Genomic DNA, 27,983 nt, shown 5'->3' on the forward strand with positions numbered 1-27,983 from the left:
GTGTATTACTAAAAATTGATATATAATCAGTGAAGATATTATCAAGGCAGTATGCCTCTTTGCCAAGACAATTTATTTGTGTCTTGATAAAGGGTAGTTGTCTAAACTATTTACTTATGTCTTGTTCAGCAAATCTATTTTTGTTAATTTATCATCCATTTCTTTTGACATCTTCACAGATAGCCTTTGGGTCACGCTTTCAGCAGAAGAACCCGGACACCTACATTAGCCTGTTGGAGGAAGGTCACATGATTCTCCGCAGCACCATGGTAACGGGAAGCCCTGGTGACGGATCACAAGATTCAGATTTACTCCAGGAGTCTGCCGCTCTGCTTGGAGAGTTCTATTCAATGTAAGTTACATAATTAAAGAAACAAAATGTACCGTAATTACCTGGTAAAAGCCTAGCCCCTACCTTGGTCCCAATTTTAGGTACTGTATCCCAGGGCTTATTGCCAGATATTAATGGTACCCTACTGTGGGCCATGATTTTAGGTATTGGACCCCAGGGCTTATTGCCAGATATTAATGGTACCCTACCTTGGTCCTGAGTTTAGGTACTTGATCCCAGAGCTTATTGCCAGATATTAATGGTACCCTACTTTTGGCCATGATTTTAGGTATTGGATCCCAGGGCTTATTGCCAGATATTAATGGAACCCTACTTTGGGCCATGATTTTAGGTACTGAATCCTAGAGCTTATTTCCCGATATCAATGGTACATGTTCATATAGAAATAATTCAGTTACCAATTCTTTAGTACAGTTACATGTATTTGTTTAGATAATGTGATATTTACTCCATTTTACTGTAGAAACAACAGATTGAACGATTTATGTTGCCAGTTTGGTCAATGGCAAAGTGGTACTTCCTAGAAGACATTTGCCTTCCACATGTTGGATGTGAAAATGTGTGGAGGTCACCTGCTTGACCAAGTAGATTTTCTTGGGGTGTTTCGCTTCCTCACATGTTTCCAACTGCACAAATAGGAATGCTTGATTTATGTTAATACACAAAATGTAACTCAATGTTTAGCAATTGTTCTGAAATAAAGTTGATATTTGAAAAATTACCCCTAAAATACCCATTCTAGTAGTATTTTTAATTGTTTTGCTGTAATATTGAATTGTTATGGACTGTTTTTGTTTTCTGTTTTGAAGGCCGGGGAATTCTCAGTGGCACTTAGGTTTACCATACTACCTGATGTCAGGTCTGAGTTTGGCCTATGTAGTGAGACAAGCCCTCCAGTATAAACAGCACACCAAAAGTGTAAGTTTTTACAGTATAAACAGCACACCAAAAGTGTAAGTATACAGTATAAACAGCTCACCAATAGTGTAAGTTTTACAGCATATACAGTATGGTTAGCTCACCAAAAGTGTAAGTTTTTACAGTATAAACAGCACACCAAAAGTGTAAGTTTTACAGTATGGTCAGCTCACCAAAAGTGTAAGTTTTACAGTATAAACAGCTCACCAAAAGTGCAAGTTTTACAGTATAATCACTCACCAAAAGTGTAAGTTTTACAGTATAAACAGCTCACAAAAAGTGTAAGTTTTACAGTATGGTCAGCTCACCAAAAGTGTAAGTATACAGTATAAACAGCTCACCAATAGTGTAAGTTTTACAGCATATACAGTATGGTTAGCTCACCAAAAGTGTAAGTTTTACAGTATAAATAGCTCATCAATAGTGTAAGTTTTACAGTATAAACAGCTCACCAAAAGTGTAAGTTTTACAGTATGGTTAGCTCACCAAAAGTGTAAGTTTTACAGTATAAATAGCTCACCAAAAGTGTAAGTTTTACAGTATAAACAGCTCACCAAAAGTGTAAGTTTTACAGTATAAACAGCTCACCAAAAGTGTAAGTTTTACAGTATAAACAGCTCACCAAAAGTGTAAGTTTTACAGTATAAACAGCACACCAAAAGTGTAAGTTTTGCAGTATAAACAGCTCACCAAAAGTGTAAGTTTTACAATATAAACAGCTCACCAAAAGTGTAAGTTTTGCAGTATAAACAGCACACCAAAAGCGTAAGTTTTACAATATAAACAGCTCACCAAAAGTGTAAGTTTTACAGTATAAACAGCTCACCAATAGTGTAAGTTTTGCAGTATAAACAGCTCACCAAAAGTGTAAGTTTTACAGTATAAGCAGCACACCAAAAATGTAAGTTTTACAGTATAAACAACTCACCAATAGTGTAAATTTTACAGTATAAACAGCTCACCAAAAGTGTAAGTTTTACAGTATAAACAGCTCACCAAAAGTGTAAGTTTTACAGTATAAACAGCTCACCAATAGTGTAAGTTTTGCAGTATAAACAGCTCACTAAAAGTGTAAGTTTTACAGTATAAGCAGCTCACCAAAAATGTAAGTTTTACAGTATAAACAACTCACCAATAGTGTAAATTTTACAGTATAAACAGCTCACCAAAAGTGTAAGTTTTACAGTTTAGACAGCTCACCAAAAGCATAAGTTTTATGGTATAAACAGCCCTCCAAAAGTGTAAGTTTTACAGTATAAACAGCTCACCCAAAGTGTAAGTTTTACAGTATAAACAGCTCACCAAAAGTGTAAGTTTTGCAGTATAAACAGCACACCAAAAGTGTAAGTTTTACAATATAAACAGCTCACCAAAAGTGTAAGTTTTACAGTATAAACAGCTCACCAAAAGTGTAAGTTTTACAATATAAACAGCTCACCAAAAGTGTAAGTTTTACAGTATAAACAGCTCACCAAAAGTGTAAGTTTTACAGTATAAACAGCACACCAAAAGTGTAAGTTTTACAGTATAAACAGCTCACCAAAAGTGTAAGTTTTACAGTATAAACAGCTCACCAAAAGTGTAAGTTTTACAGTATAAACAGCTCACCAAAAGTGTAAGTTTTACAGTATAAACAGCACACCAAAAGTGTAAGTTTTGCAGTATAAACAGCTCACCAAAAGTGTAAGTTTTACAATATAAACAGCTCACCAAAAGTGTAAGTTTTGCAGTATAAACAGCACACCAAAAGCGTAAGTTTTACAATATAAACAGCTCACCAAAAGTGTAAGTTTTACAGTATAAACAGCTCACCAATAGTGTAAGTTTTGCAGTATAAACAGCTCACCAAAAGTGTAAGTTTTACAGTATAAGCAGCACACCAAAAATGTAAGTTTTACAGTATAAACAACTCACCAATAGTGTAAATTTTACAGTATAAACAGCTCACCAAAAGTGTAAGTTTTACAGTTTAGACAGCTCACCAAAAGTGTAAGTTTTACAGTATAAACAGCTCACCCAAAGTGTAAGTTTTACAGTATAAACAGCTCACCAAAAGTGTAAGTTTTACAGTATAAACAGCTCACCAATAGTGTAAGTTTTGCAGTATAAACAGCTCACTAAAAGTGTAAGTTTTACAGTATAAGCAGCTCACCAAAAGTGTAAGTTTTACAGTATAAACAGCACACCAAAAGTGTAAGTTTTACAGTATAAACAGCTCACCAAAAGTGTAAGTTTTACAGTATAAACAGCTCACCAAAAGTGTAAGTTTTACAGTATAAACAGCTCACCAAAAGTGTAAGTTTTACAGTATAAACAGCACACCAAAAGTGTAAGTTTTGCAGTATAAACAGCTCACCAAAAGTGTAAGTTTTACAATATAAACAGCTCACCAAAAGTGTAAGTTTTGCAGTATAAACAGCACACCAAAAGCGTAAGTTTTACAATATAAACAGCTCACCAAAAGTGTAAGTTTTACAGTATAAACAGCTCACCAATAGTGTAAGTTTTGCAGTATAAACAGCTCACCAAAAGTGTAAGTTTTACAGTATAAGCAGCACACCAAAAATGTAAGTTTTACAGTATAAACAACTCACCAATAGTGTAAATTTTACAGTATAAACAGCTCACCAAAAGTGTAAGTTTTACAGTTTAGACAGCTCACCAAAAGTGTAAGTTTTACAGTATAAACAGCTCACCCAAAGTGTAAGTTTTACAGTATAAACAGCTCACCAAAAGTGTAAGTTTTACAGTATAAACAGCTCACCAATAGTGTAAGTTTTGCAGTATAAACAGCTCACTAAAAGTGTAAGTTTTACAGTATAAGCAGCTCACCAAAAATGTAAGTTTTACAGTATAAACAACTCACCAATAGTGTAAATTTTACAGTATAAACAGCTCACCAAAAGTGTAAGTTTTACAGTTTAGACAGCTCACCAAAAGCATAAGTTTTATGGTATAAACAGCCCTCCAAAAGTGTAAGTTTTACAGTATAAACAGCTCACCCAAAGTGTAAGTTTTACAGTATAAACAGCTCACCAAAAGTGTAAGTTTTGCAGTATAAACAGCACACCAAAAGTGTAAGTTTTACAATATAAACAGCTCACCAAAAGTGTAAGTTTTACAGTATAAACAGCTCACCAAAAGTGTAAGTTTTACAATATAAACAGCTCACCAAAAGTGTAAGTTTTACAGTATAAACAGCTCACCAAAAGTGTAAGTTTTACAGTATAAACAGCACACCAAAAGTGTAAGTTTTACAGTATAAACAGCTCACCAAAAGTGTAAGTTTTACAGTATAAACAGCTCACCAAAAGTGTAAGTTTTACAGTATAAACAGCTCACCAAAAGTGTAAGTTTTACAGTATAAACAGCACACCAAAAGTGTAAGTTTTGCAGTATAAACAGCTCACCAAAAGTGTAAGTTTTACAATATAAACAGCTCACCAAAAGTGTAAGTTTTGCAGTATAAACAGCACACCAAAAGCGTAAGTTTTACAATATAAACAGCTCACCAAAAGTGTAAGTTTTACAGTATAAACAGCTCACCAATAGTGTAAGTTTTGCAGTATAAACAGCTCACCAAAAGTGTAAGTTTTACAGTATAAGCAGCACACCAAAAATGTAAGTTTTACAGTATAAACAACTCACCAATAGTGTAAATTTTACAGTATAAACAGCTCACCAAAAGTGTAAGTTTTACAGTTTAGACAGCTCACCAAAAGTGTAAGTTTTACAGTATAAACAGCTCACCCAAAGTGTAAGTTTTACAGTATAAACAGCTCACCAAAAGTGTAAGTTTTACAGTATAAACAGCTCACCAATAGTGTAAGTTTTGCAGTATAAACAGCTCACTAAAAGTGTAAGTTTTACAGTATAAGCAGCTCACCAAAAATGTAAGTTTTACAGTATAAACAACTCACCAATAGTGTAAATTTTACAGTATAAACAGCTCACCAAAAGTGTAAGTTTTACAGTTTAGACAGCTCACCAAAAGCATAAGTTTTATGGTATAAACAGCCCTCCAAAAGTGTAAGTTTTACAGTATAAACAGCTCACCCAAAGTGTAAGTTTTACAGTATAAACAGCTCACCAAAAGTGTAAGTTTTGCAGTATAAACAGCACACCAAAAGTGTAAGTTTTACAATATAAACAGCTCACCAAAAGTGTAAGTTTTACAGTATAAACAGCTCACCAATAGTGTAAGTTTTGCAGTATAAACAGCTCACCAAAAGTGTAAGTTTTACAGTATAAGCAACACACCAAAAATGTAAGTTTTACAGTATAAACAACTCACCAATAGTGTAAATTTTACAGTATAAACAGCTCACCAAAAGTGTAAGTTTTACAGTTTAGACAGCTCACCAAAAGCATAAGTTTTATGGTATAAACAGCTCACCAAAAGTGTAAGTTTTACAGTATAAACAGCTCACCCAAAGTGTAAGTTTTACAGTATAAACAGCTCACCAAAAGTGTAAGTTTTACAGTATAAACAGCTCACCCAAAGTGTAAGTTTTACGGTATAAACAGCTCACCAAAAGTGTAAGTTTTACAGTATAAGCAGCACACCAAAAATGGAAGTTTTACAGTATAAACAACTCACCTATAGTGTAAATTTTACAGTATAAACAGCTCACCAATAGTGTAAGTTTTACAGTTTAGACAGCTCACCAAAAGCATAAGTTTTATGGTATAAACAGCCCTCCAAAAGTGTAAGTTTTGCAGTATAAACAGCTCATCAATAGTGTAAGTTTTACGATATAAATAGCTCGCCAAAAGTGTTAGTTTTACAGTATAAACTGCTCGCCAAAAGTGTTAGTTTTACAGTATAAAAAGCTCACCAAAAGTGTAAGTTTTGCAGTATAAACAGCTCACCAAAAGTGTAAGTTTTACAGTATAAACAGCTCGACACCAAAAGTGTAGGTTTTACAGTATAAACAGCTCACCAAAAGTGTAAGTTTTACAGTATAAACAGCTCGACACCAAAAGTGTAAGTTTTACAGTATAAACAGCTCACCAAATGTGTAAGTTTTACAGTATAAACAGCTCGCCAAAAGTGTAAGTTTTACAGTATAAAAAACTCACCAAAAGTGTAAGTTTTACGGTATAAACAGCTCAACAAATATCTACCAAATCAGCATCTTGCTTCCTTCCATATATAAATTCTTTCAAATGTGAGAAATCCCCAGTATACAAACAGGATAAATATTTTCAAAGCTAGACTTTCATGTTCCATTTCTGCATCAGTGATTGTTTCAAGATGCTGATTTTTTTGCACTGTGGTTTTTAGTTCTGAAACAGAACATGTTGAGCTGAGCTTTTGTTTTATGGTTGACCTGTTTGGATTAAATTCAGAGGGTTTTATTTTTAGATCTTCAATTCCATCAAAGCATAGTAGGGGTTTAAACATTTGTCACATATTTTCTATCAATTCTCATAGTCTACACGTACATGTATTTTAGGGGACACGTTAGCTCATTCGGTTCGAGTGCCAGCCGCAAAACCTCAGATCCCAGGTGTGTGGTTCAATGCTCCTTACCCATGTCAGTTTGTGTTTCTCCAGAAGCATAAAAACAAACTGGTTTGTGCTGTCATGGATGTGTCCTTGGGCAAGACACTTTACCTTTATTGCTGTTGATGCATGCAACGGGCCTCCTGTATGTTCTTCAGTGAGGTAGTCACTAACTACTACTTAAATACTACAAGGAGACCCGCCTAAAAAATGACCCTGGCTTTTCATGGGGCGATAAACCCAGCTAGCAAACTAACTAACTACATGTATTTAGGTCCTTTTCTCATTTTACAAATCATATTGATCATATTAATGATAATTCAAGAAATTTTGTTTTTTAAATTTGAATTATAAATATTAACTGATTTATATGATTTTCTGCTCTATTACAGACTTTAGCATACTGTTATGGACAAGGATTTCTGCACTACCTAAACTACGTCCTCTTCCAAGACGACGAACCATTTCAACTGAAAGAGGTTTGGCTTGAGTAGGGTATATTGAAGAATGAAAGCATGTCAATGTATAATCATTAATGATTGACAGACAATGGTACTGATATCAGTGGCAGTGTATAGATTTTACCATTAGTTTCTAATGTAGATACACTATATTGTCAAGTCAAGCCATTGTTTTCTAAATGTCAATTAAATGGAATTGCAGATTTTTTTGAGTTTTAGATTATGTTCATGTATTAGCGATTAAGTCAAGTAGTTTTATGTTAGCGTTAGCGTTAAATTTTTCTTAAATTTACCAAATTACCGTATTTTTCTAAAAAAAAATAAAAGCACATATGAGAGCCATTTTACCTGGCCTGGAGAAATGTTTAAAGTCTTTACAGTTAAAGTGGTAGCAATACAAAGCCTTTTCTATTTATTACATAATATCCACAAAAAAAAAATAAAACACATATTCATGAAAAATTAAGCGAAAACTTCAATATTTTTGTTGTTTAAATGGGCTAACTCCAACTTGATTGGCAGGTTTTTCACCACCAAAACAATCGTATGCCATCATCACGCCACCACTAATCATTTAATGTATTTACGCATATTTCCTCTTCAGCTAAGAGTTTCTAATATTAAAGAGTAGATACAAAAATGACTGTGTTCCTTTCTGTAGGAGGAGGGTGACAAGGTGCTGGAAGTCTGCGCTGAAGCAATGCCCGACAAGCTATCACGAATAATCCTGTTCTCTCGTCTTCAGACATATACTCAAGGTACATGTCTACTACGTAAACTACAAATTTGTCTCAAAGATATAAAATTTACTGTATTTGGTCTTTTGTATCAATATATATCATTATAAAATATTAAAGATAAATTTTTCTTTAATAATATTGAAGTTGGAAATCAGACTTTTAACTGACGTCTTATGTGTAAAATAATGAAATCTTGAGGGTGTGACAAAAATATTCCAACCAGATGGGATGACATTCTTAAAAGTCCTGCTGAGGATTTTCCTTAAGGTTAATTACTTACAAACTTCACCCCAGTGAGTATTTTTTGGTGAATTAATGAATATGTAAAATCTGATGATTTTAAAAATGTGAGATAGTTTTGTTATTCATAAGAGTTATGTCCCTTGTTTTAGAGAAGACCCTCAATCTACTAAAACATGCCTTACAACAGAAATACAAACCAGACGAAGCTAGAAGGTGAGTGTCTCTACAAATCAGGATTAAATGAGGATTATTGTTACCATTAATTCTACATGAAACCAATATATTATCCAGCAACAAGCCCAGGAGGCCAACACATATAACCTCCGACTCGAGAGCAAGAGATAAATTTATCACAGGGCAATGAGAATATATTTGTTGGTTAATCTACTGAACAAGAATATAGTCATGTGTTTGGGATAATAATTTTTATACGCCCGACGAAAGACGGGACGTATTATGTTATGTTGGCGGGCGGGTGGGCACATATGGTGTCCGGACCATAACTCCAATACTACTCGACCCAGGCTCTCCATACTTGACACAAATATACATCTTGATGAGCCGGAGTGTCGCATACCAAATTCATGCCCCTTACCCCCGTATTTGTGGAGTTATTCCCCTTTGATGATTTTACTTGTCCGGACCATAACTCCAGTACTACTCGACCCAGGCTCTCCATACTTGACACAAATATACATATTGATGAGCCAGAGTGTTGCATACCAAAATCATGCCTCTTACCCCCTTATTTGTGGAGTTATTCCCCTTTGATGATTTTACTTCGGGCACATTTGGTGTCCGGACCATATCTCCAGTACTACTCGACCCTGGAGGCTCTCCATACTTGACACAAATATACATCTTGATGAGCCGAAGTGTCCCATACTAAAATCATGACCCTTACCCCCTTATTTGTGGAGTTATTCCCCTTTGATAATTTTACTTGTCTGGTTAAAATTTTGTAATTGCTCATCATTCACTTAATAATGGTATTAGGAGGCTGATTCTTTGCAAAGAGGTTCTTTTAATGTATATATTCTGTATATAAACATGTGAACTAATTTTTGGGTTGTTGTGTCTAAACCAAGGTTTCCCATATTTGCAACATATATACATCTCATCATTTAAAGTTGCCCTTCGGTTTCGACTACACACCATTATGTGTATCAATATCTCCTTCCAACTTTCCAACAATGATACTTCATTTTAAAGCAGTACAACCTGTGAAACTACCCCCTTCCAAGTGTCAAATATTGTGGCGGGCATATGTTGTGGCCCTCCAACGGGCCCCTTGTTTATTTTATTTTATTTTATTTTTTTATTTATTTTTTTTCGCAGTGGTACCGATATGTTGGCACTTTCCTTGCTTCAACTGAAATCATGTGACCCAGAGTCGGCCCGTCTAGCACTGGCAGCTGTCAGTCAGGTATGTGTGAAGGACACAAGAGGTCTATTATACCTGTATATTGTATCATTATATATAGGTCTGCATCATCGAACAAGGTGATATTAGTTTCACATTTTAAATACATGTACAAGTATTTATTGCCAGGTAAACAATCGTGGCCTAGACCTACTGTGTAGGCCAACAAAATGAGATTTTCTGCACACTAATACACTTACCACAAAACTTGTTTATGGCAAATTTGACAGGAAAAATAGAAATAGTTTGTTAAATCCTTCTTCTTCTTTATAAGATTTTAGAACAAATATGGTTGGACAAAATTCAGGAATTTTGATTTACATTGTTATAACCTGATGGCATGGGTAGATGTACATTTGTATAAAGGTATGTGGAATAGCAAACTAATTTCATGTGAAATAATGCAAGATCCTCTATTTACACCACCAGATGGAGCTACAGCAGTTTTGTGTCAACCACCACCAGTTGTTACATGAGGACTTTCAACAATTATCTCCCCTTTCTCAGGTGTGTGTGTTATATATATTTCCAGGGTATGTGCAATGATTATCTCCCCTTTCACAAGTCAGCTTGCTGTATGTATGGTCCATATATTAGTTATCTCCCCTTTCACAATAGGGGCCGCGGTGGCCGAGTGGTTAAGGTGTCCCGACACTTTAACACTAGCCCTCCACCTCTGGGTTGCGAGTTCGAAACCTACGTGGGGCAGTTGCCAGGTACTGACTGTAGGCCGGTGGTTTTTCTCCGGGTACTCCGGCTTTCCTCCACCTTCAAAACCTGGCACGTCCTTAAAATGACCCTGGCTGTTAATAGGACGTTAAGCATAAACAAACCAAACCCCTTTCACAAGTCAGCATGTTGTATGTATGGTCCATGTATTAATAATCTTCCCTTTCACAAGTCAATGTTGGAAAGTGGTCTCTGCATTAATTATCTCCCCTTTCACAAGTCGGCGTGTTGTATGTATGGTCCATGTATTAATTATCTCCCCTTTCACAAGTCGGCATGTTGTATGTATGGTCCATGTATTAATTATCTCCCCTTTCACAAGTCGGCATGTTGTATGTGTGGTATATGCATTAATTATCTCCCCTTGCACAATTCAACTGACATCCTTTCTGTTTTCCTTCAGCTGATGCGTAGACACTGCCCAGAGGTCCTAATCCAGTGTCTCATAGCACTACATGACATTGGTACTATTCCTCTGGATCTTGCCATCAAACTTTTACAGGTAAAATCCAACTGGACTATGAATTTCTACAGGTACACCTTAACATGTCTAACACCTTGTTAGAAACAAAAATGTAGTCCCTTTTTAAGTGTGTCAGGGCTTTTACAGTAAAACATCTACTCAGGACTCCAGGTTTGGTTAGGGGTACCACCTATATAATTTATTTAACAAATTACACAAAGTAATAGTAAGGCAATCCAACCATATATAGAAAGAATTTATTGTGGAGTCCTGGGGTCAGGTAGATATTTTAATGGAAAAGACATCAGCAGTTTGATACACCATTACTGTTAACATTGTATGTCCATTAAATTCCATTTTGTACAGAGAAGAATTAAGGTGCTGGAGATTCAGTGATTAGAATCTTCTCCTACCTTGAGAGCATGATAGATTAATCTCCAACTCGAGGGGTGATATTCTGGTTTTCAAACCGGAGGCTCTGCCAGGGGTTACTTAGACAATCGAGAATATCACCCCAGGGTTGGAGGCTTGTCAGTCACGTCCCCAAAGTAGGGAATGATTATTTTTCCCCTATGAGACTTTTAATTACATATGGTCGAGTTAAAATATTAAGTATTTTGCGATGCACACAATTTTGACGTGATGTTATTGTATCGTTGCCAGAATATGTTATCCGTCATACCCTAAGTGTTGACTGAAATTCACTCTCAAAGTGGTGAGGGAAAAGTTACTCTCTAAGAGGTGACTGAAAAATATTGAACATGCAAAACAAGAGATAAATCTGTAAATGATGGAGAAAATCCAATCTATCCCTGTAGATCTGTAGGACAATTTAACTTAACTTTCAGGGACCCAGTGGATATGATGAAATCCATCAGAATGCACATCTCAAGGAATACCTAGAGCTACTCATCAACGGTAAGTTAGATTTAATACTGTTTTAGGCATAAATGAAAATATAGTTGGTTTAGCATAACCCACCCAACCCAGAAGAAATGCCCTCACTCAAAAGATTTTATTGTGAAAAATAAAACATTTATTTTTTAACGATTTGACCATGGATATTTATGTCCGGAAGTTGCTGTGCAGGTTTGAAACTACATCTCCCAAACCCAAATAAGGTTGGTGTGTTTCTTTTGTTTAAGAACACAAAATTAAAAATGATTTCCATATTCTGGTTTGTTTTCCTATTGGAGGTTGAAAATCTGTTTTCCGACTGAATAAAAAAAAATTTCAGCCCTACCTACCTACCCATATGTAAGACCTCCTGGTTGGGTTACAGAAAACCAAGATGATTTTAAGGGTGGCCTTACAGTAATGGTTAACGGAATAGCAATGGTACTGTTCTCGGCAAGGATTGCTAGAGACACAGTTCGTAGCTGTCACTTTGTTTGTCAGATCAACAGACCCGTTTCCATTTTGGCCCCTTAAGTCCTTTTAGACGCCACATATGTCAATGAAAACTAGCAAATCAGTTTTTTAGTTGCATTCTCTTCTTTCACTTTTTATACACCCGATTGAAGAGAGAAAATCTTTAGATTTTATGTTATGTATTCCTTAAAATCTAAAAAATATCATGTATGATTCTGAATTTTAACATTTCAGACGAACAAAGAAAGTATGTGTTTGAAGATGCAGTGGTAAGTGTCACCATTGTTGTTAATGGTCATGTTGGATATTGAATAATTCGGTCTGTAATAGATTTTGGATGATGACCTTGGGGGGAAAAAGATCAGCTAATTGGTGATATGTCAAAACATTCTATAAACATCTCGCAGGAGTTTTTGATGATAAAATTTACCTTTTGAAACACCCTGTCATTTTTAGCTCACCGGTTACGAGTAACCAAGAGCTAATGCTGTCACCCCGGCGTCCGCGTCAGAGTCCGCGTCCCACTCCAAAACTTTAAAGTTTTTGGAGTAAGTTTTTGGAAAGCTTGTAAGTCCAAAAGTATACACCTCATGCCCTTCTTATTTAGTTTATACATTCATTAGAGGACTAGGAGTGATGTTATGGCAAAATTATGCAGAAAAAAATTGGCATTTTACTATTTAGTGGACTTACTTTTTTTGACACAAAAAACTCACTTTAAAGATTTTGGCGGTTAGTTTTGAAAAGCTTGTATGTCCACACCCTTCTTATTTGGTTTATACATCCATTAGAGGTCTAGGAGCGATATTATGTGACATACAATTTCAAAATGACATGCTTATACATACATAAAAAATGAATGCAAAGTGTGATTGCTGCCACCTGTGAGCTTTCGCAATCATTGATTGCACTTGTTCAAACTTTGATCTGGGGATGAGTGTAAATCTGCCTCAGAAGATTTTGAAGATTTGGTTATCTGATCTAGAAATCACAGGTCGTTAATGGCTACTCTCTACCGTTGCAGGTCTTACTCTGTGAGATCTACATGAAATGCCTGGTCCAGTGGCGACCTCCTACGGCCTCTCTACCGGTCAGTCTGGGCAGCTCGGCCATCGGACACCTGGTCAGAATCTCATATTTTAATTTACTGTTCGAGCCATTCATGGCCTCTTTTGATTAAACTGTCTACTCGACATGTGGTAGTAACAGATAAGGAAAAAGCGAAAATCTGATGTTCTGAAATAGAAATATGTAAAAATGTTGTTATACTAATATTTGAATAGTCCTGAAGCCTTCATCCAGAGGTAAAATTAGTCGACATCAAAAGAAAAATAAATACTTACCTGAATACCAGTAATTTTTATGTTGTAAGTTCTGATTTGAAAATGCACTTTTAGAAAATAAGCTTGATTTAATTTGTTAACAACCATGCATCTTGTTGGCTGGGAGTGATGTGTGTTGTGGTCTTATTGGTGAAAAAAACAAAACGACTAAGAAAAATCCATTTGGCATTTCACCTCATAGAGTCAAAATTCTTTTGTTTTTCAGCCCAGAGGTGATGGTCACTTTGGCCAACGCTATGCCTGGCTTGACCACATACCTCCCCTCCAGGGTCCTAAGTCTACTAGACAACCCTGTCAGTACATCATGACAACTAACCCCGCCTCCGCACGTCGATCTGGGGGTACGCCCTGTACACAGGTCAAGGCCAATGTGTTGTGTTCCTGCTTCAGATGTCGCGAGGACCTGCTCAAATTACAGGTGTGTATTTATCAGTCAAATATTAGGTGTGTGTGATAATGTTTCAGGAATATCCTATTTATTTTAATTGATTCGAGTTCCCTCCTCATCAACACACACATACAGCAATACATGCCTGCTAATAAGCCTGCCAATGTGTATTGTATGTCAGTAAAACTGTTATAAATGCTATGCTATTGTTAACCATCTCAACTTTGAGTCATTATAATATCTATGTTGGCCCCTTGGGCTTATTTCAGGATAAATATGGTACGTTTTGTTAAATGTGTAGGTATATATATGTAGGTATAAATAATTTCTTTCATTTCCTAGTCTATGCTGTGCTCCGGCCCCTTTTATGACCTTGACCTTAGTTGATATATATATATATATCTTGAATACAATGTAGGTAGCTGTAAGATATTTCAGGATAAATGTGGTATGTTTTGGTAAATCTGTAGATTAATATGGTATATTTACATTTGTATGGTATTGTCACTATAAAGCCTTTTTGAGAGTTGTGTCGTTGATGTTTGTTTATGTGCCATGCATCACGCGACAGTATCAGCGTAGTAATACAACACAGACCTGCGCAATATTTTGTTTCGGGCCAATATACTGAAAGCATTGTTATAGATAAATTTGAGCAAAAATACATATTTTTGTCAAATAATTTATTATGAGAAAACATGCCATATACTTTGTTTGTAATAAATGTAGAATATAATAAATTGTTGGGGTTTTTTTTCAAGCACTATTTTGTTGCCGATTTTGTTTGCCAATCTGCACGAGACATGAAGGCTGTTCCAGTTAACGACTAAAATTTGTGTTGCCTGTCGGTAACGCGGGAATTATGAATTTTTTTAATATGATCTGTCAAAGGAAAAAAATTCAAATCGTTGGAAATGTAAATATAAACGTTAAACTGTTTTTGTATGGTATTTATGATCTATTTGAACGACAGAGCTTTGCAAGCAAACAAATCATAATGCGCTAGCGTGCATTATGTTGTTTGCTTGCAAAGCTCTGTCGTTCAAATAGATCATAAATACCATACAAAAACAGTTCAATGCTTAAATAAATAACTTCTTCCATTTCCTAGTCTATTCTGTGCTCCCCCTTCACGACCTTGACCTTAGTTGAGAAGGTCGTGACCTTGCTGGAGGAGGGGATACAGGGCTATGAATCACTGTGGATCCTGTGTATGCTGAAGAAGGACCCAGAAAGGGCCACTGAAGTTGTGATGGAAAAGTACCCATCCATACTGGCTGACTATAGCATCTCTATAATGCAGAGAGACTTTCCTAAGGTATCGGTGTACTCTTCAGATATAAATATACTAGTGATAGCTAGGGGTGAAACGGTACACTTTAATCACAGTTTGGTACGTATGCGGTATAGTATTGACGGTTCGTTTTTTTTTTGGTTCGGTTAATTTTAAGATATATAAATCAAAATACAAATAGATAAATAGCTGACGTTGAATATATGTAAAACAAATTGGGCAAGTACCTGTCGTTGCATCCTTTATCGGAAACCAAAATGTTTCTATACGAAAGATTGATAGAAAGCCTGGGAATCTCTCAGCACTAGCGACATTTTCCCATCAAAATATCACTTTAATGTAAGGCCTTGTCCGATTGGGGCTCATCAAATTCACTTGACCAATCAGAAACCAGCTTTTGTATATATCGTCCTTCGGCGCATAGTGAAATAGACACCCATATAAAAATGTACCACTGGCACTCACGGTGCATGTACCGTAATTTGCCATTGCTATACTGAAGTATGTTTCACTCCTAGTGATAGCCTAATTAGGTAAGGGCTTTTCCAGGTAAACTTGTATGGGACGGAGGAAGGCACTTTAATAAATTACATGTGGTGGGGTGGGTTCAAATTAAAATCGTATCTATGGGTTGGTGGTGTTTGAAATAAATTGATTCTGTTATTTGGTGTATGTGATGTGTTTGTACGATTTTTACATTAAAATTGCTTCTATACCAGGGTACCGTTCACAAAAAAGTGGGTATGTGGGAGGCTCATCAAAATTTTAAATCACTTCTATAAGTATGGCCCCTAATTTCAAAGTGCATCCCCACGTCCTATATATATTTTCCTGGAACAGCCCTTAGTAACATAGTAACACAAAGACCAGTGAAAACAATTTTATGACTCGTGCCCTAACTAGCCAGACCTTGAACTCACGATCTACGGCAAACATGCTGTCATAATTAGTCATAATAATAAGTGATGGGAATCGGTTTCACTTTCAGAATCAATATTAAAGGGAAATAATGAGATCAATCAGTTATTGATTATAATTGATTTTCTAAATAATTAAGCACAGAAGAATTTATGTACATCTCAATTTGAAATACTTTTATTACACATCATAGCATTTGTTATCAGTATTTATAATACTGAATGCAAACAAAGAATTTAGCAGTTGTTAATATATTTAAATCTACTTAATTGCTGGTAAATGTCCAATAGATATAAGGGTAAAATATAAAACCAACTCCTTTTTGGTCTAATGATATTAAAAAAATTTGCAAAGCCGAAGATTTTACGAACACTTCCTGAAATTTCCGATTAATTGCTTTTTCAAAATCATCATTGATGATCAGTTTTATTATATTTTTTGTTTTTCGACTAATTTTCGATCATCTGCCCTCCCCCCCCCCCCCCCCCCCCACACACACACACACACACACACACACACACACACAAGTAATTATGTTTTTACAAAGGTTAATCTCAGATTGTTAACAAAAGGCTTTTCTTCATTTATAACAAGTTTCCCCTCACTAACGTGAAAATCTGTAGAAGAATGACATAGTTTGGAGTTAAGGGCTTACGCATAACTCCAGTATAGGTGATATATATACACTGCATGTGTCTTATCTTAATTCACATTATTTCTATTGCTTCAGTGGAAAGTGTTTCTGAACATTCTGATGGACAAACTACAGCTACAGGTGGAAAACCCTGACCACAGAGAACTGATATACTTAGAAGGCTTGAAAGGTCAATATCTTACACTTTGTGTTCTAAAACGCTCATAAATTGAAGTTTCAATCTTAGAAGATGACAAGTGGAAAATAGATAAAATTTCATGTACATGTTGAAACAGGGTCATGCAGTCTTTAAAAGTCCTTATGTTTTTCTAAATGACCTTGAAAAACGTGGATTTAAGCCTTGAATTCTGGCTTGTGGCCTTCAAATGTCCTTAGATATGTAATTCATTATATCATAATAACGCTGAGACATGATCTTATCGGAAAATGTTCATTATTTTTATCCAAATTGGAAGAGCTACTCTTGTGTCATGGAATTTCCAGGACACAGTTCAAAGCTGATTTACATTTTGTGTCTCAAAGTAGTAGATCTTGTCATGAGAAATTTGGTGAATTAGTGCTGAAACCATGTACATGTATATGATTAAAAAGTGTGAAGCATCAGTTGTACATGTAACTGTTAATGTTATATGTCTTTCATTGTTGAAAAAATAATTGTTGAAAGAGTTCTAGTTTTTTCTTTAAAAAGATCTTCTAATGACCTTGAATTAGGTTTGGCCAGATTATGAGATATACATGTACTATGAGGAATATTGTGACTCTAGCTTATAAAGAATTTTACATTGGCAAATATTTCTAGTTGGAAAGGGAGTTAAAAGTAACAGCTAATATTTCTAACTGGAAAGGGAGTTAAAAGTAATGGCTAATATTTCTAATTGAAAGGGAGTTAAAAGTAATGGCTAATATTTCTAATTGGAAAGGGAGTTAAAAGTAATGGCTAATATTTCTAATTGAAAGGGAGTTAAAAGTAATGGCTAATATTTCTAATTGAAAGGGAGTTAAAAGTAATGGCTAATATTTCTAATTGAAAGGGAGTAAAAAGTAATGGCTAATATTTCTAATTGAAAGGGAGTAAAAAGTAATGGCTAATATTTCTAATTGAAAGGGAGTTAAAAGTAATCACTCATATTTCTTATTGGAAAGGGAGTTAAAAGTAATGGCTAATATTTCTAATTGGAAAGGGAGTTAAAAGTAATGGCTAATATTTCTAATTGAAAGGGACTTAAAAGTTCTTTTAGAATGGGATTTTAAAGTAGACATGGAATAAATCACAATTATTACTTTTTGAAATGCTACATGTGGAATGTTTTATAAATTTTAAAATTCTATTCACAGGTGTGTTCTCCTGGTTGGCGAATGTTATGGATCCCGAAGATTTCCTGAATTTGTTGCCTGGCAACGGAAATGCCATGTTTTTTCTACCTTACATAGGCACTTGTTACAAGAAACAGCAATCTCGCAAGCTGCTGTCCAATATTGTTACCAAGGGAGAGAACCTAAAAAAGTTGGCATCATAAAAAAGGGAAAACTTCTAATCATTAATACCAGTACTTTGCCTTATATTAATATCGGCCTGTTTCATTTCTCTTTCATGATGTGACTTTTTGATGGTAAGAAATATTAATACATGGTGCTAAAAACTTTAATGAATCACAAAATTAGATATCTATTTGTGTACATAATCTGCAAAAAGTGATACACAAAACAGTGATATCGATTAAGTATGCATCATAGTAGGGGCCAAAAGTGTTAAATTGAAGTTCAGGAAGAACAAAATTGGCCAAAATGAATGATTCATTGTAGAAGGGAAAGTGCAATAGTTCAATAATTTTATCAATTTTGTATTTTTTCATAATTTACATTTTACAATCTTCTGACATCAGATTAGCTACTTTACATGAAGAGAGATTTCCTTTCATAATTAGCTTACTGCTTACAACAAATTAGCAACTTTACACAAAAAGAAAGATTTTCTTTGCATAGTTAGCCTACTTCTGACATCAGATTAGCAACTGTACATGAAGAAAAACTTTTCTTTGCATAATAAGCTTACTGCTTGCAACAAATTAGCAATGTTTCATGAAAAAAAAAGATTTTCTTTGCATAATTAGCTTACTTTTGACATCAAATTAGCAACTTTAATATACTTGAAGAAAGATTTCTTTGCATAATTAGCCTACTTCTGGCATCAAATTAGCAAATTTACATGAAGAAAGATTCTCATAATTAGCCTACACATCAACCATCAAAGGAAGTGACTATGGTCTAACAGTCTAACTGAAGTAGAAGCAAACTCACTTTGGGGGGTGACATCTACCGTGCATGTGTAGAGAAAAGGGGATGAGGTGGCCGAGTGGTTAAGGTGTCCCGACACTTTATCACTAGCCCTCCACCTCTGGGTTGCAAGCTCGAAACCCACATGGGGCAGTTGCCTAGTACTGACCGTAGGCCGGTGGTTTTTCTCCAGGTACTCCAGTATCCTCCACCTCCAAAACCTGGCACGTCCTTAAATGACCCTGGCTGTTAATAGGACGTTAAACAAAATAAACAAAACTAAATCAAGTGTAGAGAAACAAGAAGTAAAGATGCACATCATGGGAGGAAATAAATGACTTGAAAATAAGGGAGATTTTGTCTCACGCCGGGAGGTATGGCATGTATGCACATGTCTTCTTGTTTTTGTCTCAGCTACTGATTCACTTTAGTACAACTACAACATCTAGACTTCATTTACACATGCCTGACCATTTGGAAACACTTAATATGAGTGGATACTGTTATATATAGACAAGTGCTGCACAACACTGCCAAATCTAAACAAAATGCTTCATTAAAACAGATTATATATGTATGAAGAATTCTAGTCTGTGATATTAGTACATGTACATGTGTATGATCAATGTTTGAGCACTTGGTGCACAAGTTTTACATGTACGAGTGTCCATACCAAGTACATGTGATTACAACATTTATATATGTTATGTTATCTACATTAAATATTTCTTATAAGAAATGCTAAATTCATTGTCTTTTGTTCATCTACCAGTATTAGACGTATGGTCCTGTATTACCTGATTGTAGTCATGGACCATTAAGACTACTGTGTGGCCATGTATGACGTTATTGTGTTGATGGACCGTTAAGACTACAATGTGATCCTGTATGACGTTATTGTGTTGATGGACCGTTAAGACTACCATGTGGCCCTGTATGACCTTATTGTAATGATGGACCGTTAAGACTACCGTGTGACCCTGTATGACGTTATTGTGCTGATGGACCGTTAAGACTACCGTGTGGCCCTGTATGACGTTATTGTGTTGGTGGACCGTTAAGACAACCGTGTGACCCTGTATGACGTTATTGTGTTGATGGACCGTTAAGACTACAATGTGGCCCTGTATGACGTTATTGTGTTGATGGACCGTTAACACTACCGTGTGGCCCTGTATGACGTTATTGTGTTGATGGGCCGTTAAGACTACCGTGTCGCCCTGTATGACGTTATTGTGTTGATGGACCGTTAAGACTACCGTGTGGCCCTGTATGACATTATTGTGTTGGTGGACCGTTAAGACTACCGTGTGACCTTGTATGACCTTATTGTGTTGGTGGACCGTTATGACTACCGTGTGACCTTGTATGACCTTATTGTGTTGATGGACCGTTAAGCCTACCGTGTGGCCCTGTATGACGTTATTGTGTTGATGGACCGTTAAGACTATCGTGTGACCCTGTATGACCTTGTTATGTTGATGGACCGTTAAGACTACCATGTGGCCCTGTATGTCGTTGTGTTGATGGACCGTTAAGACTATCGTGTGACCCTGTATGACGTTATTGTGTTGATGGGCCGTTAAGACTACTGTGTGACCCTGTATGACGTTATTGTGTTGATGGACCGTTAAGACTACCGTGTGATCCTGTATGACATTATTGTGTTGGTGGACCGTTAAGACTACCGTGTGACCATGTATGACGTTATTGTGTTGATAGACGGTTAAGACTACCGTGTGGCCCTGTATGACGTTATCGTGTTGATGGACCGTTAAGACTACCGTGTGACCCTGTATGACGTTATTGTGTTGGTGGACCGTTAAGACTACCGTGTGACCCTGTATGACGTTATTGTGTTGATGGGCCGTTAAGACTACCGCGTGGCCCTGTATGACGTTATTGTGTTGATGGGCCGTTAAGACTACCGCGTGGCCATGTATGACGTTATTGTGTTGATGGACCATTAAGACTACTGTGTAGCCCTGTATGACGTTATTGTGTTGATGGACCGTTAAGACTACCGTGTGGCCCTGTATGACGTTATTGTGTTGATGGACCGTTAAGACTACCGTGTGGCCAGGTATGACGTTATTGTGTTGATGGGCCGTTAAGACTACTGTGTGACCCTTTATGACATTATTGTGTTGATGGACCGTTAAGACTATCGTGTGGCCCTGTATGACCTTATGGTGTTGATGGACCGTTAATACTACCGTGTGATGATGATGATGTGTCCGGATGAAAGATGATGATGTGTTTGAATAATGATGATGATAATGATGATGATGTGTTTTTTGGACGATGATGATGTGTCCGGATGAAAGATGATGATGATGATGATGATGTGTTTGGATAATAATGATGATAAAGATGATGATGTGTTTTGGATGATGATGATGTGTCCGGATGGAAGATGGTTAAGACCTGCAACGATTGACAGACGGGGTCCTATTTAGGGAGGTACGCATAGAATACAATATGACTTTGCAAAAATTAAGTGGACATATTTTAAAACCTCATTTCCATTACATCACGAATTTGATCCTCGCCACTTACGCCTTGCCTTATATGCACTTTTTTTCGAAACACTTTAACTTTTCTCAAAGCTACGCTCATATTTCTTCTTTATAAGTCAATCCCTGGTCACTTCTCACTTCAATACAAAACATACTTCTGCTTAAGATCTTAAGTGCAAATATATCGGCCAATTACGAAAGAAAGTTAAGTGCTAATTGTACGGAAGACACACGTGTATGGGTGTACCAGTAGATGGCTTGAACAAGAACTTTATACGGAAGTAACGTGAAGTGGTTAAGGCCCGTTCTCTTCCGACACAAGATGAGTCGGCCGTACTGGGTGTTAGTAATGTGACTGTTGACCCCACTTGTAGTTTAGTTTAATTAATATCCCCGTGTAGTTTGATAATACTATTTGAGAACAATTGTAGTCTGATCCCTTGAAGCTTCCGGTTGAGGCTAGGATGAGCCCGGGTCCGCATTGTGGTGTACATAATGCATTTTATACTCAAGCGCTGAACTAGTATCACCAGAAAGGACAATTATTTTACACCGGGAACAATGGCCTGTGGGATTTTCTTCACGATATGGTATTGAATGAGACATATCTCTCCCTGAGGTTACACATAACCAAAAACTTCAAAGACGCACATGAATCCTATTACAACCCATTGGTAGTTTTATATGTATGGTACGTGAATTTTAAACTCTCAAATATGCAAAACTACAGTGAAACTGACCAAGTTTTCAACATTTCTCTTGAAGATGAAGAGCGGATTAATTTTCTTTCAAGAGGAATACCAGTGGTCGTGTTTCTTGCGTTTCTTTGTTTCTTCGGCACGTTCGGGAACGCTTTGACAATCCTTGTGTACGCAATACGATTTAAACCCAGTATCCATCGGACGTTCATTCTGTGGCTGGGCAGTGTGGACCTTGTAGCGTGTTCTGTAAGCATACCTTATGTTATATACGACTCCATTCATCCGTATACCTTCACGTCCGAGTGGCCTTGCAGGATTTTTGTGTTTATAAACTTCGTTTTCTCGATGTATTCTCCACTTCTCTTAGATGTTATCGCTATCGAACGATATAGACGAATTTGCAAAGCGACCGACCGGCAGCTCACAAGGTCAGAAGCCAGAATCATCAGTGGTTTAATGGGTTTAGTGGTTGTTGCTGCATGCAGTCCTATTATGGCAATGTATGGAAGCACGCATGTCATTACACCTATTTACATGCTGCACGGATTTGAGTGCAATGTTGTTGAGAAGTTCAGTGCGTCACTTTTCGAATCAGTCTATTTTGGTATATTATTCGCGGCCTATATTATTCTTTTTGTGCTGTGTATTGTGTTTTATTCACTAATTGGACAGAAACTTATGAAAAGTGAAAGATTTAGAAGAGCTACAAAAGTGGCTAAACGCATTCGACGCCAGAAGTCAATGAAGCGACAAATTGAACGAACGAAACAGAAATCTGTCAAATTCGCTGCAGTTGTAAACCTAGAACCTTCGCCGAAACAGGAGGACCCGCCCGCCGAGGAGAATGAAGTCGATAATGAACCAACAATGTCTGCCGAGAGTGAAGTCAGCATCACATCCGTGAGCGGTACATGTGAACTGCAACCAAATTGCTCAAGTGACAATATTCTTGATAAAGATATTCCAATTCGCAGTGACCAGCTTTGTCAACAAAATACCGTCTTAAACGGAAATGGACAGATCGTTGAGACTGCTAGATCCGCAGATCCTGTGGTAACAACGTCACATCCGGAATCGCCTTCTGAACAAAACGACACGTTTAAGAATGAAAACAATAATGAAGATGATTTGGAATTAAATGCATGTAACGAATCAGGCAAAGAAACAGACGCTGTTGTGAAAAAGAGTTCCAAAAAAGCGCAGAAATCAGTGAAGCGTTTCGTGGATCACAGAGTATCAAAGAAAAAAGTCAGTCAGCTGATCAGTAAGAGTAAAAGAGTGACGCTAATGTTTCTTGTAGTTTCGGTTCTTTCCTTCGGTGGTTATCTCCCTTACTTTGCGCACGTCATTATGAGGAATGCTGATGACGTCACGCGAAGGAATGTTGCCAGCGCTTTTGGCTTCATTGGGCCAATAATGAGATATTCATTCTTCATTAACAATGCCGTGAACCCACTCGTGTATGGTTTTATGGATCGACATTTTAGAGACCAATTCAAACGTCTGATTAAAAAGTGTAGACGAAATAGGATAGATTTCTCATGACCCTGTATACTAAAATCTGTGTAGAGATGAAGGTCGAGTGCTTTTCAAATGGCAGTAAAGAAATTACACGTGTACATCACGTGTACATCACACGACTATCGTCTGACAGAAACACTTGCAACATAACAAAATCATGTTATATAATTGTTTCATGTCCATAGTATCAATCACGCTGTTATGATTTTGACGTGACGTTGATATTAAACGGAAAACAGTAAATGTCATTAATATATAAGGTCTATTCATTTGTGAAATTTATACCTGTGATATTAAGCGGAAACTCATTAAATTCCATCGATTCAATCACGGCACTTCTGTTATTTATAACTGTGTGTGATATTAAAAGTAAAATTAATATATATAATTTATAAGATCATGGCACTTGTGAAATTGATACCTGTGTGTGATATTAAACGGAAAATCATTAAATGTAATCGATAAGGTCACGGCACTTGTTAAATGTATACATATGTGTGATATTAAACGGAAAATCATTAAATGTAATTGATAAGATCACGGCACTTGTAAAATTTATACTTGTGTATGGTATTAAACGGAATATCATTAAATATCCATTATTAGGTTACGTTCATTTGGTAGCCAACATACATGTACAGTAGCACATATCTCAGACTCTCCGTAATTCAAGGGCCCGCGATCGGTTTGAACTTTGTCCCTGCCCTATCATGCTATACGATGACAATATCAAAAAAAAAAAAAAAAACTCTGTACGTGCCACCTTGCAGACGGAAAGAGTTTACTACTGGATATAACAACATTCAGCATGTAGCTGTTTCTTTTTGAAAAGTATTCAAGGAAAACATCCACACACTCGTCTAAAGTTTTTGATTTTGATATTATTTCCTAGTGGGACATATAAGTTCAGTGCTTGGCTAGTTTTGTTGTTGTATTTTTTTACCATCCAAATAGGTACATCTGTACCTTTGATTTTGCTATAAATTTCGAACAATGAACTGTTGTATATCTGCAGACTTTAAGACCAACCACCAAACTTTCAAGAAAACTCAAACAGTCGATACCAACAAAAATATTCCTCTGCGTCAAACATGCTTTGTATGTATCTCTCTTTTGGTTTTATTTCTTTATCATTGTTTTATTTTATTTATGAGCAATATATTTAAAACTATTCAACAAGATTAATTAATTGCTCACATCTTTGCTTGTGTGTTTGGTTGCTGGGTTTATCGCCAAAATGAGCAACCTGGATCGTCCTGAAGTGGGGTTTCCTTGTAGTAGCTGGTAGCTACCTATATGAACGACGAACGGCAGACCCGTTGCATGTATTTGGCGTAAAACGTCTTACCCAAGGACACGACAATAACAGCAAAGCTGATCCGTGGTATTACATGCCATGAGAAACTTAAACTTCCCTTGGTTTAGTTCGAACCAACCACCCCGGTTAATGAAAAAAAAACATGCATAGAAAATATAAATAATTTTCTATTTCAAAAAGCGTTAATGTTGGATGTCAATTTGTATTTTTTTTTAATCGAAATAACATCTTTATGTCTTTAATAAGGTTTTGAATGGCCTTGAACCCTAGGTAGGGCAATTGGCATGTGCATGATTAAATTTTGTTATACTCCTCACTTGGATGATAGAGTTTCCTCCCGGAGATGGATTACTTCCGCTCCTACTATCTTACAACAACGATGGCCCGCTTGTCATTGTGTACCGGTAAATTAAAGGCATCTATCATACAAGGGGCACTAGAGTATCGTGTCAAGAAGCGTGAGGACAACAGCACAAGACCGGATGGCATTTAATCAATTTACAACCACTCACCTCAGAACAGCCAATCGCAACCACTCCAAACACACACACACACTACCACTCCCAACGCAAACCCACAACACCTCGCAACACCCAGCCACAACACCTCACAACACCTACCCACAACATCTCACAACACCTACCAACAACACCTCACAACACCCACCAACAACACACCCACAACACCTCACAACACCCCACAACACCCACCCACAACACCCGCAACACCCACCCACAACACCTCGCAACACCCACCAACAACACCTCACAACACCCACCTCACAACACCCCACAACACCCACCCACAACACCCCACAACACCCACCCACAACACCCCACAACACCCACCCACAACACCTCACAACACCCACCAACAACACCTCACAACACCCACCTCACAACACCCCACAACACCTACCCACAACACCTCCAAAAACACACCCACCACAACACTCACACCCACCTACCACACCACCACAACACCCACAACACACCAACCCACAACACCTCACAACACCACCAACAACACCCACCCACAACACCTCACAACACCCCACAACACCTCACCCACAACTACCAAACCAAGAAACAAAAAACCAAAAAACAAAACCTCAAAAACAACAAAAAAACCAAAACAACAAATAACTAAACACACCACAAACCAAAAACCCACCCACAACACTCACAAACACAAACAAAAACACCCCAAACACCTACAAACCCCAAAACCGAAAAAAAAAAATAACAATAAAAAACCAACACCTCCAAAAACAACCCACAAACACCACCCACAACACCCACTCCACAAAACACACCACACCCAACAACACCAATAACCCCTTAAACAAGAAACTACAAAAACAAACACAACCTCACAAACCACCCAAAACACCAAAAACCCACCACAAAACCTCAACACAACCACCCAAACACACCCAACTACCACACCACAAAACACCACAACCCAAACCCACACAACATCCAAACACCTACCCAACACTCCACAACACCAACCCACCTACACATCACAACAAACCCCAACCACCTCACAACCAAACCCCGAACCCCAACACCAAAACCACAACACCTCGCAACACCCACCCACAACCCCCCACAACACCACAACACCCACCCAACCCCAACCCAACACCAACCCAACACCAACACCAACCCAACACCCAAAACCAACCAAACACCTCAACACCCACCCACAACACCCAAAAACACACCAACACCTACCACACAACACCGTACAACACCAACCACCACAAACAACCCACACACCCACCACAACACCTCACAACACCCACCCACAACACCCACAACACCCACCCACAACACCTCCAAACCCAACCCACACACATTCCAACACCACCACACCAGCCCAACACCCCAACACACCACACCCCCAACACCCCCACCCCACCCAAACACCCACCCAACACAAACCCACAAACCCCAAACACCCAACCAATCTCAACAACCACAAACCCAACAACACCCTAAAACAAACAAAAACAACCAAACACCTAAACCAACCAAACTTACAACACCTACACAACACCCACAAAACCAACCACACCAACAACACCACAAAACCAAACCCACCACACACTCAAACACCCACCCACAAAAAACACCATCACACTCCGAACCACACACCCACAACCCATCCCAACATCCACAAACAACATCTCCCAACACCCCACCCACAACACCAACCCGTAACACCTCTTAACACACCCGTAACACCTACAAAAACCAATCCACAACACCTCACAACACCCACCCACAACACCTCCAAAAAACAATCTACAACACCTCACAACACCTACCCACAACAGCGACAAACACCGACCAACAACACACGCACAACACCCCCACACAAACACCGCACAACACCACCCACAAACACAGCACAACAACCCAAACCCATCAACACTGCCAACACCCAACCCACAAAAACCGCACAACACCAACCCGGGAAACAAACGCACAACACCCACCACACACGGCACAACACTCCAACCCACAAACACCCACAACACCCACCCCACAACATCTCCCAACACCCACCCACAACACCTCCAAAAAACAATCTACAACACCTCACAACACCTACCCACAACATATCACAACACCTACCAACAACACATCACAACACCCACCCACAACACCTCACAACACCCACCCACAACACATCACAACACCCACCCTCAACACCTCACAACACCCACCCACAACACCTCACAACACCTTCCCACAACACCTCACAACACCCACCCACAACACCTCAAAACACCCACCCGTAACACCTCACAACACCCACCCACAACATTTCAC

At 37.5% G+C, this 27,983-nt stretch overlaps 3 protein-coding genes across 4 annotated transcripts in view; all 3 read left to right on the forward strand.

Annotated features, from left to right (window-relative positions):
* Positions 1 to 19,820, forward strand: part of LOC117345139 (Hermansky-Pudlak syndrome 3 protein homolog) — a 31,180-nt gene extending 11,360 nt beyond the window's left edge. For both annotated transcript variants that reach the window (XM_033908131.1, XM_033908132.1), the window contains 15 exons: positions 180 to 352; positions 1,162 to 1,270; positions 7,172 to 7,258; positions 7,902 to 7,998; positions 8,373 to 8,436; positions 9,562 to 9,649; positions 10,076 to 10,153; positions 10,779 to 10,877; positions 11,687 to 11,756; positions 12,444 to 12,478; positions 13,234 to 13,332; positions 13,758 to 13,970; positions 15,052 to 15,258; positions 16,883 to 16,976; positions 18,143 to 19,820. In XM_033908131.1, the coding sequence (XP_033764022.1) occupies positions 180 to 352; positions 1,162 to 1,270; positions 7,172 to 7,258; positions 7,902 to 7,998; positions 8,373 to 8,436; positions 9,562 to 9,649; positions 10,076 to 10,153; positions 10,779 to 10,877; positions 11,687 to 11,756; positions 12,444 to 12,478; positions 13,234 to 13,332; positions 13,758 to 13,970; positions 15,052 to 15,258; positions 16,883 to 16,976; positions 18,143 to 18,324 (1,695 nt within the window). In that variant the 3' untranslated portion in view covers positions 18,325 to 19,820. The remainder of the gene's footprint in view (positions 1 to 179; positions 353 to 1,161; positions 1,271 to 7,171; positions 7,259 to 7,901; positions 7,999 to 8,372; positions 8,437 to 9,561; positions 9,650 to 10,075; positions 10,154 to 10,778; positions 10,878 to 11,686; positions 11,757 to 12,443; positions 12,479 to 13,233; positions 13,333 to 13,757; positions 13,971 to 15,051; positions 15,259 to 16,882; positions 16,977 to 18,142) is intronic.
* A 2,192-nt stretch (positions 19,821 to 22,012) lies between these two features.
* LOC117345059 lies at positions 22,013 to 24,149 on the forward strand. Its single transcript, XM_033908001.1, has one exon. The coding sequence runs from the start codon at positions 22,188 to 22,190 to the stop codon at positions 23,844 to 23,846; it is 1,659 nt and encodes a 552-aa protein (XP_033763892.1). The 5' UTR covers positions 22,013 to 22,187; the 3' UTR covers positions 23,847 to 24,149.
* Positions 24,150 to 25,483: 1,334 nt separating this feature from the next.
* On the forward strand, positions 25,484 to 27,952 carry LOC117344785 (proteoglycan 4-like). The gene is made up of 2 exons (XM_033907610.1): positions 25,484 to 25,598; positions 26,490 to 27,952. The coding sequence occupies exons 1-2, from the start codon at positions 25,484 to 25,486 to the stop codon at positions 27,950 to 27,952; spliced, it is 1,578 nt and encodes a 525-aa protein (XP_033763501.1).
* The last annotated feature ends 31 nt before the right edge of the window (positions 27,953 to 27,983 follow it).

Source organism: Pecten maximus, chromosome 16 (genome assembly GCF_902652985.1).
Source record: "Pecten maximus chromosome 16, xPecMax1.1, whole genome shotgun sequence".
NCBI lineage: Eukaryota > Metazoa > Mollusca > Bivalvia > Pectinida > Pectinidae > Pecten > Pecten maximus.

Excerpts from the sequence above, each read along its gene's own strand:
- LOC117344785 (XM_033907610.1), top strand. The coding sequence starts at position 25,484 with ATGGATTACTTCCGCTCCTACTATCTTACAACAACGATGGCCCGCTTG. Across the intron at positions 25,599-26,489 it reads AGAGTATCGTGTCAAGAAGC|AAACTACAAAAACAAACACA; the intron begins GTGAGGACAACA and ends CCCTTAAACAAG.
- LOC117345059 (XM_033908001.1), top strand. The coding sequence starts at position 22,188 with ATGGTATTGAATGAGACATATCTCTCCCTGAGGTTACACATAACCAAA.